This window comes from Aplidium turbinatum, chromosome 10, assembly GCF_918807975.1.
Source record: "Aplidium turbinatum chromosome 10, kaAplTurb1.1, whole genome shotgun sequence".
Taxonomy (NCBI): Eukaryota; Metazoa; Chordata; class Ascidiacea; order Aplousobranchia; family Polyclinidae; genus Aplidium; species Aplidium turbinatum.
Window position 1 is genome coordinate 23755594 of NC_137481.1, and position 16289 is coordinate 23771882.

Consider the following 16289-nt stretch of genomic DNA (forward strand, 5'->3'; position numbering starts at 1 on the left):
TATAAAAAAATGTCATTTGTAATGTCTCTATTAGTATTACATTGATGTTAAATCAAACCAAGCTCTTATGGTTTATTCGGTCATAGTTTTGCTTCAACTGAAAATATCAAGAAGGCATCTATACCACTTCACACCATTTTATGTTTCGTCATTAACGTATCTGGAACAAAAAAGATAGTAGCTAGCCTACTTGCTGCAACAATTGATTGATATACCAGCACGTCAATAAACTGGAAAAGGTGGCAAAACCGTGAAGATATTAAGACGTGTTTTTCATGCAGTACCGGTATATGTCTACAGCTAGCATGGCCACCATCTATTCCAGGCTATATGATGTGCTTCATTATTCAAAAGCATTAGATACAGTAGTAGGCTACAATGTAACGTTGTAGCGTTTTTCAACTTTAAACTTATTTCAGAAAGGCAAAAACACTGAAACGGAACCATATTTAATGTTGACTTGTGAAAATTTTTTCCATTCAAAAAGAAAAATCATTAGCAACTCCAAACAGATCAGGTATTGTGGTAATCAAAATACAACATCGGCTCTAACAACTGTACTAGGTTGTCACTCAAAAATTACGGCTTTTCTACGCATGAAGTTTGGATCTTAAAAGTAATTTAGGCATCACTTTGGTTGCTCAATATCATTGAAGTGCAGGAGCTTAGTAATCTACTCTGATCCTATGTGATTTAAATTGAATTTAATCTTTTATTAGTGTTGTTGGAAATATGAATATTCCAAACATTTCGTTTAATGGTCCAATAGCTCAGTTGGTTAGCGCGTGACTCACAAACGAAGAAGCTTCAAGATCAAGCGCTGGTTCGACTCTTGGGTGTGCTCTTGTGCAACGCATTCTAAGGACTGCTCTCCTTTCAGCGGCATCTAATGGATGAAATAATTTCCAGGCAACAAGACTTCAACAATCGGAAACTTCACTCTGTCAATCTCGGTAACCGGCCCAGCGTAAAAAGCCTCCACAAGTATGCGAAGCTACCAAGATTAAGCTACCAAAGAAGCTTTCTCACTCCGAGGATAAAGATTCGATCAATCAATGTTTTGATTTCGTTTTAATGTGATTTGAATGAGCGTCGAGAATCAAAAGCATGTTTTTTGTTTGGTGGTATTCTATTCGTCGCTTGCAAGCGATGTCCTGCGAAGGTTCTGTTAGTCGATTTTTGAGCATTTCTTTTTCTTGGTCCCATTATAAAAGAGCATGTCGAGAGGTTCCGTTTATAGTCCGCAAAGTTTCCAATTTTCCCATGCACTTTCCAGCTCTGATATGACGTGTAGATATTCTAATATGCTGTTATTGATTTTGTAGGTATATTTATACCATTTAAGATGATGTTGCTATTTGAGGTGTAATACTGGTAGTGTATAATGTTCTGATACAGTGAAGAATTTGTACTTTATGTTATGATAATTATCTAGTGCATGTTCGTTTCTGTCTATTCTGGTCTTACGGTTGTGTTTTTTATAGGTAAATAGTTTATTGAATGGGTGTTCTTGTCTGAATATGACTATCAGTTGGTTATGAAGTACGAGTGTCCCAAGTGCTTTTTTATCTTGGCTATTGGTGAAACGTTGTGGGTTAGCGATGTCTAACGGATCAACAATTACATTAAAACCACCAAGCTTTTTTTTTCTCTCAATGCTCAGAGTTTAAGATGGATACTACTACACCTTGCAGGTTTACAACTTTTCATATAAAATTGATTTGTAACCTGACTCATCATTAAGTCAGGTTACAATCACTCATCATTAAGTCCGCTCCGGGAGCCGTCCACGCACCCAAACACTTAGCAGGCACACCACACTTACATGGAAAATAAAATACGTACCAAGGAGGCGAGGGACTTACTCTGACCGAAGGGACCCACCGCGGTAGATGATAATCTGTGGATATATAAAATACAAATTGGCTGCCTCAAGCTTATCTACTTGTCTCAACTTTCCAGTTGCTAATGTTGGAGCAGACTAGGAGATGGCAGGTCAAGCTCTAGAACTAGCGTGTTTTGGTAGAGAATTTATTTTAGTTTAATTTGAGTTTGTTTATGTGTGTCTGGGTTTATTCACGATGCCCGTTTGAAGAAGGGCACCGGCGTGTGGAAAAAGGCCACCGCAGTTTGAAATCTCATTTGGCAGAGATGCCAGAGAGGGGGGAAGGAGGGTAGCTTTCGCTGACCCCAGACTCTTCTTTTGATGGGCCGCTGTAATCCTGTCATCCCAGGTCCTGTCCCCAAGCATCACCACATGTTGACGTTTGTGTTCCAGCATAGCTTCAGAGAGCAGTTCTATAGGACGTTCTCTCATTTACACTTTGTGGAAGATACGAGTTGAATATGTTTGTGTCAGTGTTGCCACTTTTGATGTTGAGATGATACATGCGATTTTGTAATATGGTGTGGTGTAGAGATGCAGCAAACCCAAAATTTTTATCCGCACACCGCACCGCAATTTATCTGGAACTTTGACATTGCACTGCACCGCACACCGCAAATTACAAAATTTTTAAAAAATATTTTAACGCGTTATTTTTTAGAAAATCAATTGTGGCAAAAAAACACCCATGGCATATAACAGGTAACCTACCGGTACAGTTGTGCACTAATTGACTAGGCTAGGCTAACCAGATCATATTGTCTTATCAGCAATGCATCTACTGTAAGTTCTAAGACACCATGCTTTTTCAAATAGAATGTTCCTGGATCCAGTATCAGGACTTTTGAACACTTTTTGTAAGCAATAATGCAATTTTAATGTCAGTGGTTGTATGAACTACACAGACAGACAAGACGTCAAGAGTAAAACTTATAGCCTGAACTCACTGGGCTAACTGTTATAGTAACTAATGCCGTAGTTGCGCTAGGCCTGTAGCCTGGTAACTGAGAGCTGAGCTTATCTTATCAGCTATGCTAGGCTATTAACCAAAAACACTCGTACAGCTTTCCTCACACGCCAGCCCCCAAAACCCTGTCAAATGCAAGTCATTTGCATAGCTTTCCAGCTGAGAGTTTCCGTCAAAGGAAAAAAAAGTGATCCGTGTTTCCAATTTAAATTTGAAGTTTCATAACTGATATTTCTTGAAAGTTTACACGGCTAGCGGCGTGGCGTTGTCATTTCAACCTTCCATGCGACGCGGCGCGGTTTGCATCACTAGTGTGGTGAGTGATTTCGGAACTGCCATGAAGGTCTTTCGTCACTATGAACATCGTTCCTGCATAGCACGGGGTTCTGTCAGGTTCGATGTTAGTATATACAGGGTGTTTCAAAAGATTTGACATCATTGTACAGCCTCGTAACGTTGCCAATTATCATTTATACGATCTCAAATTTTAACAGTATGTACAGATACAACATAAAATTTTACCTTTTAATTTTTAAGCGTTTTTCTTTTTAGATGTAGAAATGCCATACAATGGCGTAGAAAAAGCGTTTTGTGTAGGCTTCTGGATTATGCTAGAACAGGGTTTCCCAAACTGTGGTCCGCGGACCATTGGTGGTCCGCGACGACTGCACAAGTGGTCCGTGGCGATATGACAAGAAATTAAAAAGTCACACATATGCGTTGTACAGTACATACCCTGTCAAAGATAATTGCGCAGTTCTTAATTAATACAGAGTTTGTTTTCTCTGACGTTACACAACATTTGGAATTGCTTTCTGCACATTTCAAGAAGTACTTTTTTAAAGAGACATATGAGAATTTTGACTGGATTTTAAACTCTTTTGTTGTTACAAAGACTGATCTCAGGACGCGAAGAAGAAGAATTAGCCGAATTATCATCTGATCGAAGTTTAATGCTCAGTTTCAATCAAATAGCTATTGCGACTTTCTGGTTGAGTGTTGTGGAGGAATAACCATTGCTATCGCAAAAGACAACTACAATTTTATTGCCTTTTGCCACGACCTACATGTGTGAGACATCATTTTCAGCTCTTACCAACATGAAGACAAAATACAGGTCCAGACTTTCCGTGGGCCCTGACTTACGAGTTTGCTTTTCACAAATAACTCCAAGAATTGATGACTTATACAATAAGAAGCAATCCCATCCGTCCCATTCATGTGTCAGTTTTTTAAATAAAAAAAAATTCCGTTTTATTCATTTTTACCTTTGTATTGGAATTGGGGGTCCGCGAATAAACAGATTCACAAATAGTGGTCCGTGGCCGAAAAAAGTTTGGGAAACCCTGAGCTAGAACGCAGTCGAATAAGACTGTGCAGCGTGCAATTGCGCAACGATTTGGAAGAAAAGTGCCAGATCTTTTTACTCTGCACAAGCAACCTTCTTGTTGTAACTTTTTATGCCATGTCCAAATCTGCTTTCCATCTGGTTCCGTACTATGTAATTGTTTTGTTGTTCTCACGTCTCGAGTCGATCGGTTAGGATCCTATGTGTTGCCAAAGAGCGTCTGTGTGATGTATAGAACTTTGTGACATCTTGCAATTTTGTGAATATTCTGTTGATGTTCATTGAGCTAACCTTGAAGCTTCCCAGTCGGGCGTTCGAATCGTTACTCTCCGTACCTGTGAACATGGTAACACAAAGAAAATAGAAAGATTAAAGGCTAGAGTATGGACTAGGCCGTATGGATGGCTAGGTTGTCGTTTGTGTCCGTGAACTCATCGACCAAACTGAAAAAAATTCGGTGATGAGGAAAGGTACCGGCAGTCCAGCTCGCAGAGACTCTCTCGAAGAAGCGGACTCCGAGTCAGTTTACTGGTGGTCTGTCAACTGAGACCGACGTATCCTTGGAGCTGGCGCGGGATACCTCGTGGTCGTCACCTTTTGAGATGTTGGTTGTGAAACCGATCTCTTCTTGCTCGATGAAGGCTATTTGGAGACGAGGTTAGTCTCTTGTTTGTTGGATAGGTGTCTTTCCAACAATTTGGCAGTTGAAGTCGAGCTGCCTCGCTCGAGAGATTTTGGGTTGTGCTTGCCACTGCGGCCCACTATGGTAAAGCCATTATCGTTTGTGGTGTTTTTTTATGCTTCTTTGCCCTCTTCTTGTTTTGGAGCTTGAATATTACAGCTTCGCAACCAGGCTTGTGAATGCCTGATTCCTGACATGCAGAACAGGTAATTGCTTGTCTGGTAGCCGAAGACTCGCTTGAATCGTACTTTATCCTGTACTTTTTAAGTGGGAAACGCGTGGTTGTGGGTTGGCTTGTGTGTTTTTTTGTTTTTTTTTCATGGACCTGAGCCTCAGCTTTTTGACAGAAGCGTTCATTGCTCCTATCTAGAGAGCGTTTTGATCTCCTCACCGGCGCCCCTTTTCTGGTCATCTTGGGCGCCCTTGCATCTCAAAGGAAAGTAAATTAAACATCTTCCACCTCATATATCCATTTTTTCATTTTGGATAGCACATGGAAGATACAAATGGGGTGACTTTAAAAGATCAATACAATCCAGTAGAATCACAAACTGCAAACTGTGCTGAAAACTTGATGACAGTGTGACCTGCGTCCTCACAGGGTGCTCTTTTGCACTAGGAATATAAGAGCGCCCGAAACAGCAATACTCTGACTTAAGCAAGACTTCAAAATAACAAAGGACATGATCCTCTACAATCAGTTTCAATGCTGACAAAAGAAGAATCCAACATTTTTGATAATGATGATAGTCGCTAAACATACAAGCATTCAAAAGAAGATATCTCTGGATGTTAGCAACACATACATATGAAGTATAAAACCGTCTACTATCCAAGCCATATGGCTGATCATGACAAAAACAAAAGACAAAATGCAAAAACATAACATTCCTTTGTCATCTGACATTTCCCTTCCTTCTAAACCTCCTCTTACGTTCAGAAGAAAAAAGAACCAGTAAAAACTCTCTCCTCAACCGCCCCTTTTAGCCATCCTTGATGGTAGGGATGACTGATTGCAGCAGTGGGTCTCACTAGCTTAGTACGGTCGTAGAAAAGAAGACTCTGGGGTCAGCGATAACTACCCTCCCTCTGGCCGCTCCTCTCTGACATCTTCGCCAAATGAGATGTTAAACTGTACAAGTAGCTCTTTTCCATTCGCCGGTTCCCATCTTCGAACGAGCACCAAGAATAAACCCACACACACATACATTTCATCAAAAAATAAAAACTTTACCAAAACGTGCTAGCTTGACCTGCCATCTCCTAGTCTGCTCCAACATCAGCAAGAGGAAAAGTTGAGACAAGTAGATAAGCTTGAAGCAGCCAATAACCTTTTTTTATATATAACCTACAGGTTACCATCTACCGCGATGGGTTCCTTCAGTCAGAGTAAGTCCCTCGCCTCCCTGGTAAGTATTTTCCATGTAAGTATGGTGTGCCTGCTGAGTGCTTATAGGTGTGTGGAAGGTTTTCGAAGCGGACGCATTAATGATGAATCAGGTAACAAATCCATTTTATATGAAAAAAAGTGTAAACTTGCGAGGTGTAATAGTATCCATCTTGAACTCTGAGCGTTGCGCGAAAAAAGAGCCCAGTCTCATGGGCGAATCACGTGCCCATCGCAGTCAATTCTCGCTACACTCGACTGCCGAGAAACATTCCGTTAAAAACCAATGTCAAATATTTGTATTTTTAGCATTCATAAAGCGTATCAGTGGATGAATCAATTTTTGATGGAACAAGTAGAAGCAATATCCAACTTTGAAAAATTAGAAAACGTTTCGTGGTACAAAAAAAGCAGGAAAGATTACAAGCTTCAATTGATCTACATCTCTAGACGGCAGCCTCTCCCATTGTTTCTGACAACTTTGTCTGTGCGGTACAAGAACACGATACGGATCGGAGCAATGAAATTTGATAACGACGACCATTTGCTCCAGGAGATTTCAAAGATGTCTGAGATTACATTAGAACGTCCAGTAATATTCATCGTCCCCTTTGAATCCTTGATATTGTTCCGCGAGAAACGATTACAACATATACCAGTTTTGTACTTTGAAAAGATACAGCATGACTTGAATGCATTGACAGAATGTATCAGTGGAACTACCGGCAATTTCCCGACTTGCATAAACGAGAACGTCTTTTATCTTGATGGCGTCAATTGGGATCTCATGTTTGATCACTGGTCAGTAGATGTCTTTGATTTTCTTCAACAATTCTGGCCTCCAACTTATGATAGGTTTGCTCATTCCTTAAGAAAGTTTTATTGGCCTATTTTTGCGACATGTATGGTGATGCTATTTGCTGCACTGTATCTTGATTTTCTGAAGTATGAAATTGCGGTCGTTTATTTATCACCTTGTGTGTTGATTGTAGACATTGTGGTTTTCATCGATGTGATTCATACTTTATGTGTTGGTGTCTTTATATTTATTGTGATATGGTATTCTACAAAATTGAGTCCTCTCCAGATAATAAACCATCCCATTCCACAAAGCAATCAGACGATCACACTCACACGAAGGCATGAAGGAAATCTTCATGAGAATATTCTAGCAACGCGAAACCATCCACAAGCTCTGGATTACGATAATGAAGCTCTTCAAGCATACAATCAATTTGAATATGAGAGAATCGTGAGAATTTTGCTTGAATACAACTTGGTAGTTCAAAATGCTCGATTTAATGAAAGTCGTAGAGCATCAGAAGAAGTAATTAGAAAGTTAAGGCGTTTTCCTTTTTTTTCTCCACCAATGCCACCAAACCAAGATGAACCACCAACTCAAGATAAGCCACAAACTCAAGGTGAGCCACTAACTCAAGATGAACCACCAACTCAAGGTGAGCCACCAACTCAAGATGGGCCACCAACTCAAGGTGAGCCACAAACTCAAGGTGAGCTACCAACTCAAGGTGAGCCACCAACCCAAGATGGGCCATCAACTCAAGATGAACCACCAACTCAAGGTGAGCCACCAAATCAAGATGGGCCACCAACTCAAGGTGAGCCACCAACTCAAGGTGAGCCACCAACTCAAGGTGAGCCACCAACTCAAGATAGGCCACCAGTAGATGTTGATCCTCAAATTGAAAATGAACAACTACAATGTAGTTTTTGTCAAGAAAACTTTAAAACTGGGGACTGGCTTATAGAGTTGCCATGTGGACACCGCTTTCACGACAAGGAATGCATCAGATGGCTGAGAACAAACAATTCATGCCCTTTGTGCCGAGGCTGTGTGTCGTAAATAAACGTGTGTCATTATTTACCGCTATAGTCTCGAAATGGCAATCATCCAATTAAACAGCTTGGTCTCCCCGCAAGCCCCTGTCAAACCGAGTCTTATACTGTGTAGGATAATTGTGATTTGTGTTATTTTCACAAGGTGTCGCAAATGATAATCTTAACACATTTATTCGAATTTTTCCTCATTCAGACACTATTGACATCCAATACAGAAGACCTGTCCAACATGGCCAAAGCCATGTTGCTGTAAAGTCGTGCCTTTGGTATGCTAGTTTAAACATTGTATTCAAGTTGCAGAGGAACATTAGTTTGAAACAAGTATTAGCTTTGCAAAATGTTACTTGGTTGCTTCGCATTGCCACATAGGCTATTCACAATTTTGAACATTATGAGTTTGTTATAGTATATACAATACACACATCGATTCTAAGTCCGTGGTTTTCAACCTGGGGGTCGCGAGCCGTTTTTCAAGGGGTCGTGAGACGTCAGAAAATCCAATGTATCGTTTTCAATTCTTTTTTTTCTAGAAATGGTTAAAAATAGTGTTTTTTTGCAATCGACCATTTCTCGGTCTGAGGTTACTCTATTGTTTAAACTAGTGGTTCTCCACCTTTTTTGTCTTGGCGGACTTTGTAAGCCTATACTATATAGCTTAATCATACTTTGAACCACCGACGCAGACCCGGTAACCGAGATTGACAGAATGGAGTTTTCATTTGTTGAAGTGTTGTTGCCCCAGTGCATTACGACGTACCGTAGGCTACAGTTTAAGAATCACTATAGCTTGTGCAAAAATAAAGCACAACCAACCAATTTTTAATTTTGTAATTTATCCATCATGCTGCAAACTCAAAAACTTTCACGGATCCCTGAAATCGCTTCTCGCACCCCTCTGGGTTCGCGTACCTGCGATTGAGAACCACTGGTCTTAGCCTGCAGACGTGGAAAAGGCTTTAACAACAGGAAAGGTTGCTCTGTGCGGACTAGCGTTAACCAGTAGCCATACTATGGCAAAAACGCAAGGCTATTTGGAATTCTATGTAAAATATAGATTTGTCATTTTCGTTACCAACGGCATTGAAAAAATTGAGTGTGAAGGAGACATAACTGGATGTCGTCGTGAACCAAATTTGATTAAATTTTGCATTAAATATGCTTTTGTTGAACGTTTTTATGGGGGAGGGGTTCTCGAGGCTACGTTGTTACTCTGAGGGGGTTCTCTGTGCAAGAAAGGTTGAAAATCCCTGGGCTAAGTCAAAGTAACTCCATCCATGCAGACTGTAGCACAGCAGTTACAAAGAGCTGGTGGTTTGTTCCTCAGCGTTGTTTGTACGAAAATTGGTATAACGTTGAGAGAAAAGTCTGAACTCTGTGGAAATAAGGTTGAAACGCAACTAAGCCTACCTTGGTAGGAACAATGAAGTGGTGCATGAGTCCAGTGCCAGTCTTAGGGTATTTCGGGCACTGTGCGGAATATGCTTTGCGGCACCAATGACAATGATCCAATTCAGTAGCGTAGCTAGGTAGGCTACCTTATTTTGAAAGGGGAGGGGGATGGTTTGACGGTCGGTGGCCAACACCTGACGGCGTGATCACCGAAGGCGACACCCAGCGGCGGGGGTCTGGGGGCCTACTCCAGAAAATTTTTTGAAAAATTACTTTGAATTTGGGGGCATTCTGAGAACATGTTCAACAAAAATTTGGGTATGAATATTACTGTAAAATGGTGCTGTCCGGTGGCATAGCAAAAGGATAAGATCATGCTTTCTTTGGCATTTTTCGGAAATAAAGCTGTCTCTATGTTGAGTCTGGATGCAACCTATTTCGTACCCCGATTTCGTACGCTGAAATCGGAGTAACAAAATCAAACTTCGACCAATTTTGTCCCCTGAAAAGATCGAAAGAAATTTTGAAATGTTTACGACAACTCCGATCAGCGACTTCGACTCTGTTGTTTTTTTCTCGATCTTTTCAGGGTACAAAATGTTCAGGGGACGAAATAGGTTGCACCCGTTGAGTCTCAATGTTTCTTGTTGTTAATTCCTTTGTTGAATTTTTCCACTGGAAATGACAAAATTACTGCATTTTCTGAATAAATTGCGGGCCCCCTAATTTGCGAGGTCTGTGCGATCGCACGGTTTGCACACCCTAAAGACCGGCACTGAATAGTCGGCGTCGTAGGGGATAAATGAACGGAGTCTGATGGGAAGCGTACAGTAATGAGCTTGCATTCTAATTTATATTTGTTTTTCGCCCAGCTACCAGCCAGAGATGTTTTGTTTGTATACTTTATTGAAGAGTTGTTGAGTGGCTGGCACGAGTTGATTTCTTCATTTCAGTTCACAAGAATGTTTGTTTGAAGGAACATAGACCTTACAGCGCAAAAAGATAGGTTGGCTCCAGTGCTCGTCGACCGAGGAGCAAAGTGGTTTCTTCGCGACAAAACAATTGAATGAATGGGCGACAAAAATACAACAAACGATTTACGCTTCGTACCACCAACCTGTCTGATGGCATCCGTTCGGTTCAGTTGTTTTTATTCTGACCAGGTAGGTTTGGTGCTGTGAGTATTAAAACTCCTCCACAGATTTGGCATGAAATTCCAGTCGCAATACTTCAGTCGATCTTGAATCAGTAAGATCATTTGACTATGCAGTGATCCCAATTGTTTGCTCATTATAAACACTATTATGATGGTAGTTTGCGTGATTCATGTTCGAAAATATTTTTTTTATAATTCCCTTCTGTCGTTGCGCAAATAATTGAAATAAAGTAGCCTTCCTGCAGTCAATACCAAGACGCTCACGACCTCAAGCCTATATACTAAGTTATATTACAGACCCCATGGAGTCCGCGAATCCCAGGTTGCAAACATGCATGGAGGATCCATTTTAAAAGTAGGTGGGCCCAGAGGGGCAGCAGTCAAAGTCAATCCATGCAACCACACTCACACGTGCTGCCCATCAATAGTGGGCTCAATGATTGGATTTGATTGAGATTTCATCATTGAGCTATCAAAGATAATCAAACTAGTGTGTATCAAATGAGTGAAGACCTTTTTTTGGAACTCCCTCTCTGATTTGCCGTTTTCGCTACCTTTTGGCTTTCAAAAAATAAAATTTGGCTTTCAAATGGGTGGGCCAGGCCCACCCAGAACGTAAAGTAGGTGGGCCCAGGCCTACGTGGTTCCTGCATCATGCCTGGTTGTAAACCTTCCTGCAGTCAATACAAATACAATCACGGACCCCTTTATATTATCCTATACGGACTCCATGGGGTCCAAGCAGCGATTTTTTTCCACAAACTTTCTGTTACTTCGCACAGAGTTTGTACTAATGCTATGTGAATGCGTTGGCATGTGTAGTTCAGTGGTTTCATCTTGTGCCTTATGTTAGTGAGGACAACGGTTCCACGCCCATCGAAGTCAATTTTTTACTTCTTTGAACAACTTTTTTAAACTTGACTAAACTAGGTGTGTCTCAAGGTTTTTCTTTTCAAGTTTAATGTTTAAATTTGGACCTGGAGGGCGAAAATTGGCTACTGACTTTGAAAACCGCGCGAAAAAAATGAATCGGTAATAACAGTTACGCGCGCCACGCGGTAACCAGTAAATGGCTACACTTGTAAAAATATGCAAATGAGACAGAAAGTTCGTGGGAAAAACATTTCACGTCCGAGAAGCAAGTTTTCAAAAGGTACCATTAAAAAATCCCCTTCGAACTTTGTTTGGTAATTACGGAAGAAACAAAAAAGCATAGCAGCGGTGAGAATCAAACCCACGTCAATGCAATGACTAGGCCTACCACCGCCCTAACCCTCTGCGCCAAGTCAGGCAGTGGCAAACCGATGAGTTAATTTCGCTATTATATGCCTTTTTCTTTTGTTGCTCAAAGGGGATTTTTTAATGGTACCTTTTGTAAAGTTGCGTCCGGGCACGCCAGGCTGTAAACCTGTGTTCTAATCTAAACCAACCAATGCAACTCCAAAGAATACGCGGTGTGTTCTTCGTTCCAAGGCCCCCTGCAAAGAATTCGGGCCTTTAAAATGATTCCGGACCGGGTCCAAAAGTACCTCTGGACTCCCATTGTGCTTGTTTGAACGATTTGCAAGAAGCTTTTAAATCAATATTAACTTTCAATTCAACCTTTAAATACATCTAGAGTTGGCATGTAACATTGGAGTATGTTAGCAAGACTGTAGCAATAGAACATTGTTATTGATGGACATCAATGAAACAACAACGGTCTTAATATTTTTTTTTATTCAACCAGAATGGGACAATAACACATTGGTTGATATCATAAACTAAGCTACGACAAACTGCATTTCACGTATTAATTTTCACAAAAACCTACAATTTAAAAATTTTGTAAACGAGGGATGGAATAAGCATTACACTTTGAAAGACGTTGGAATGTAGTTGGAAGTTTTGCGGTGAAGCACAGATATAGGGGAGTACCCATAAGGAGTAGGCTTAGTTTTAGGAGAAGATATCTCTCTTGATTGATTTGTTTTCTTTGTGGAAATTTTCATTCTGCTGTTGCTTGATGAAGTCCGATGAGGTGGAAGAGCTGTTGAAGATCGAGATGACTGTTCAGTGAAACTTTTTTGAGGTTGCAAGCTCTTTGATTTTTCTTCTGGAGGAAGGTCTTCATCATCTGAAGGATAATTAAAGTCGACGATATTCCAGTCATCAAACTCTAAAATATCCGCTTCCGAATCGTTGACTTTCAATTTTTTCATCGCTTTCACCACAGACTGATGTTGAGCGGGAAATCTCTTCCTTAACAAACTTTCCTCCATCTTGCTAGGAGTGGGAGGATGCAGCTTATGACTAAACGAGTCTTCATCTTTGACCAGGATGTACCTAAAGCGTTTCAACTTTGTGAATTATCACCAAACAAACAAATCCAAACACTGTTCAAGAACCTGATTGGGAAATACAAGTTACGCTCTATACATTTTTGGGTAAGATAAGGTAGAATATTGTATACATCAGTGGTCCAATAAATAGCGGTAAACATCTGCCTTCTGCATGACTACAAAATAATTTAAAACTTAAGAAATGTTACAAAGAGGTTCCTATAGTCTGGTCAGCGGAATAATGGGTAAAACTTTAGGTTTTGTAGCAGTATACCTGTGTTCGATACCAGGTCGAGGTAAAATTAGAACTATATTACCGTTTTTTTTCCCACAGTCCTCTTCTCTTCCTGTAACAAATCGTAACGGACGAAATGGACGGAGGGTAAGGGATATTGCTTAAAGGGTAGCGGTATGATGGAGCAAGCTCAACAACGCACGGTACACTTTTGAAAGTTCCTAGATAGACATCAATCACAAGTTGACCAAAATAGTTCTGCTTCTTTTCACCTTGTTTTTCCAGGAATGGAAGCACTTGATCTTGGCCGTTGGAGCAAGAGGAGCTGTTGAGACCTCGAAGAGAAAGGTCTGTGCCGCATGGAGGCGTCATCGTTCCTCATACGCGTGCGGGAGGAAAGGGGGGATTTTGTTGCAGTGTGTTTGGCCGACAAACGACGCGGTGTTCTCCCGTCGCCGTGATCATCATGACGTAATGAAAGTCTGTGGAATATTGAATTATTATCACATCTCACGATTTAAAAGTGTGTTTATTCTGAGCTATAATAGATACTTAGCACCTGAAGATTCTTTAAATAAAAAACCGTAAGTAGCGTCTGCTTTTCCAATATATGTGATACTATTTTAACAACGTAATTTGAATATGATCTCACAAAACCTTTCTATTTTTGAAATTCTAACCTACACTAACTGCCTGGTTGAAACGGTGAACTGGCTTACATCAGGAAAAGAGCATTGCTAATAAAAACACAATCAGTGTATCAGCCTCAAGTAAAACATGCTTTTCGATGTGAATTGTAAGCTACTTTTTTTTATCAATATAGGTTAAGACGTGGCCACATAAGTACCCTACTCCTAAACAAGTCAAAAACATGTTATTGGCGATGCAGCTATAGTTTGTATAAGTTATGTATTTAACTAATGTAGGCTACTGCTGCGTAAACAACAAGCAATTTATAATCAAATCAACTCTTCATGTTGCAGCGTCAGGGATCGTGAGCAGAACGTACAAAAAATCGGTTATTCTGAGTCATACAAGATGATTAGGTTACTTTGGTCTATTTCATGTAAGTCCCATTTAGGTGATAGAGTTACGTCACCGCACATCAGCGCATTTTGAAGTAGGACCATTAATTTTGTTGCTTTTCAAATCCTTCAAAAGTGCAGAAACTAAACTAAGACAAAAGCTATTGTGCTACACAAAGAACATAAAGTTGTGTTTGTTGCCACACGTCATACTGCTGACCTGTATGACCTAGGCTGGTCAAAATGTGATGCGTCATTCTCCATGCTTGGCTGCTTGTCTCTGGAGTCCAGTGACGGGTCTATAGCGCTTGGGGGTCTGCCAGCAGGGGGTTGGGAGTCTTTTTTTGGAAATGCAACACGAGGAGTTGCGAGGGGCCGCCTAGGTGTGACGTCAAAGGCGGTGCGGTCGCGATTTCCACTTAACAAGGGGGAGCTGAGGATATAGTCGGCCAGTCTGGCGTGGTCTTGATACCAGGCGTATACATCACCGTAGGTCAACTCCTGTAGAAAAGTCACTGTAACAGACGCTGTTTGGGACAAAATTAATACGCTAAATATTTAAGAAAAATGACTGAAGAACCACTTCAAAGGCCAGGTTTTTGAATTTGCAGGTTATTAACAACCCCCCTCTTCTGTGGGCTGAGGGCTAATACAACATCTCAGGTAAGCTAAATCTAAACGTTGGTCTCCTACCGGTCTGTTGGCGAGAATTTTGTACTTCCGGTCTTGTTCGATTTCGGTCCGCCTTTGGAAACACGAAGCATGTCTTTCCTCGCGCTGTTTCTTCAACTGGAGGTATCGGTCGAGCATTCTGTCCTGTAGGAAGATGCAGCAATTATGATCCCAAACTCACTACGAGGCATATCGTTACATCGTTAATTCATTCACCTGGGAACTTTAAAAACGAGCCAACCTATTCAGATTTTGTTGTTCAATTTTTAACAATCTTTTGTATAATCAAAACATAGCATCCCAGTTAAGTTTTTAATTCAAAGCCCAAGCCCACTATAAAAAATACAAACGCATCGAATTTTATGGTAGAACATCTCCCATGTAGCCCGACCATCAGAAGTTCAGAGTTTTAAACTTATGCTCTTGAACAGCATGCCAAGACTTCACATATTGCAAATAACTCCCAAACAATAAAAAAGATTTCATATCAAAAATTGTTTAATTTCAAAGTAACCGACATCCCAAAACAAAACTTCGTTACTGAATTTTTCATCAAACTTTCTTATGATTCAACTGATGACCTAACAGGATGCGCAGTGTGACAAAACATTTGAAACGAAGTAAACAATATCACACCAAATCATAAAAATCGATTTATCAATATTTAACTATTATTAATTTTAACCGACATCCAATTAGGTGGTTTTATGGGACAATGTGAGAAAGAGAGAGAAAAAGCTTCACTCTGTTGTGAGAATACTAAGGTACAAATATACCGTGTACAATACGAAAAAAACTAGCACCATGAAAAAACAAATTCCACCACCAACGGCAAGCAGCGAAAGACTTCATCAATCGTCGAGTCAGTTGCTTCCCTTGTACTTGTCCAATGGAAGTCTAGTTTACACTGACACTCAAAGGGCGAATGTAAAACAATTAGGCCTACACTGGCAATGACTTTATTAACATTGCACATAACATTTTTATGTTTTACTAATTTTAACTTTACTGCTTAATTAGCCTACTCCTTAATGCTTAATTACATTTCAACCACCTCTTAGAATTTATCCGATAGAACAAAAAAATGGACTAATTCCAAATTCTTTCCTCCAAAGTAGCCTAAGCCTACTCATTACCGAAACTAAGGTTAAAATAAAAAGACAATAATTGATAAATTACAACTACTACATTCGTGCACGCAGCAACACTGCCTGCTTAGTTACGAACATGACACGTGACAAGATGAGAACTTTCTCAAGAAAAATATATTAAATTCATTGCAAATGTCAGTTCATAGCAATGAAAAGCAAAATTTAAAAAATAAGAAATCGACGTCCACCTTCAATTGGAATATACAGTATA

The 16289-nt window shown here is 40.3% G+C and overlaps 2 protein-coding genes across 6 annotated transcripts in view; one reads left to right on the plus strand and one right to left on the minus strand.

The window, feature by feature from the left end:
* The window catches only part of LOC145778010 (uncharacterized), a 33138-nt gene extending 23928 nt beyond the window's left edge, over positions 1-9210 (plus strand). For 2 of the 3 annotated variants that reach the window (XM_082589392.1, XM_082589393.1), the window contains exons 6-7: positions 420-517; positions 6579-9210. In XM_082589392.1, coding sequence (XP_082445518.1) covers positions 420-517; positions 6579-8133 — 1653 coding nt within the window. In that variant the 3' untranslated portion in view covers positions 8134-9210. The remainder of the gene's footprint in view (positions 1-419; positions 518-6578) is intronic. The other variant, XM_082589394.1, reaches the window with a different exon arrangement.
* A 3170-nt stretch (positions 9211-12380) lies between these two features.
* Positions 12381-16289, minus strand: part of LOC145778712 (uncharacterized) — a 40262-nt gene continuing 36353 nt past the window's right edge. For all 3 annotated transcript variants that reach the window (XM_082590268.1, XM_082590269.1, XM_082590267.1), the window contains 4 exons: positions 14949-15071; positions 14476-14756; positions 13503-13712; positions 12381-12999 (listed from right to left, as the gene is read on the minus strand). In XM_082590268.1, coding sequence (XP_082446394.1) covers positions 12525-12999; positions 13503-13712; positions 14476-14756; positions 14949-15071 — 1089 coding nt within the window. In that variant the 3' untranslated portion in view covers positions 12381-12524. The remainder of the gene's footprint in view (positions 13000-13502; positions 13713-14475; positions 14757-14948; positions 15072-16289) is intronic.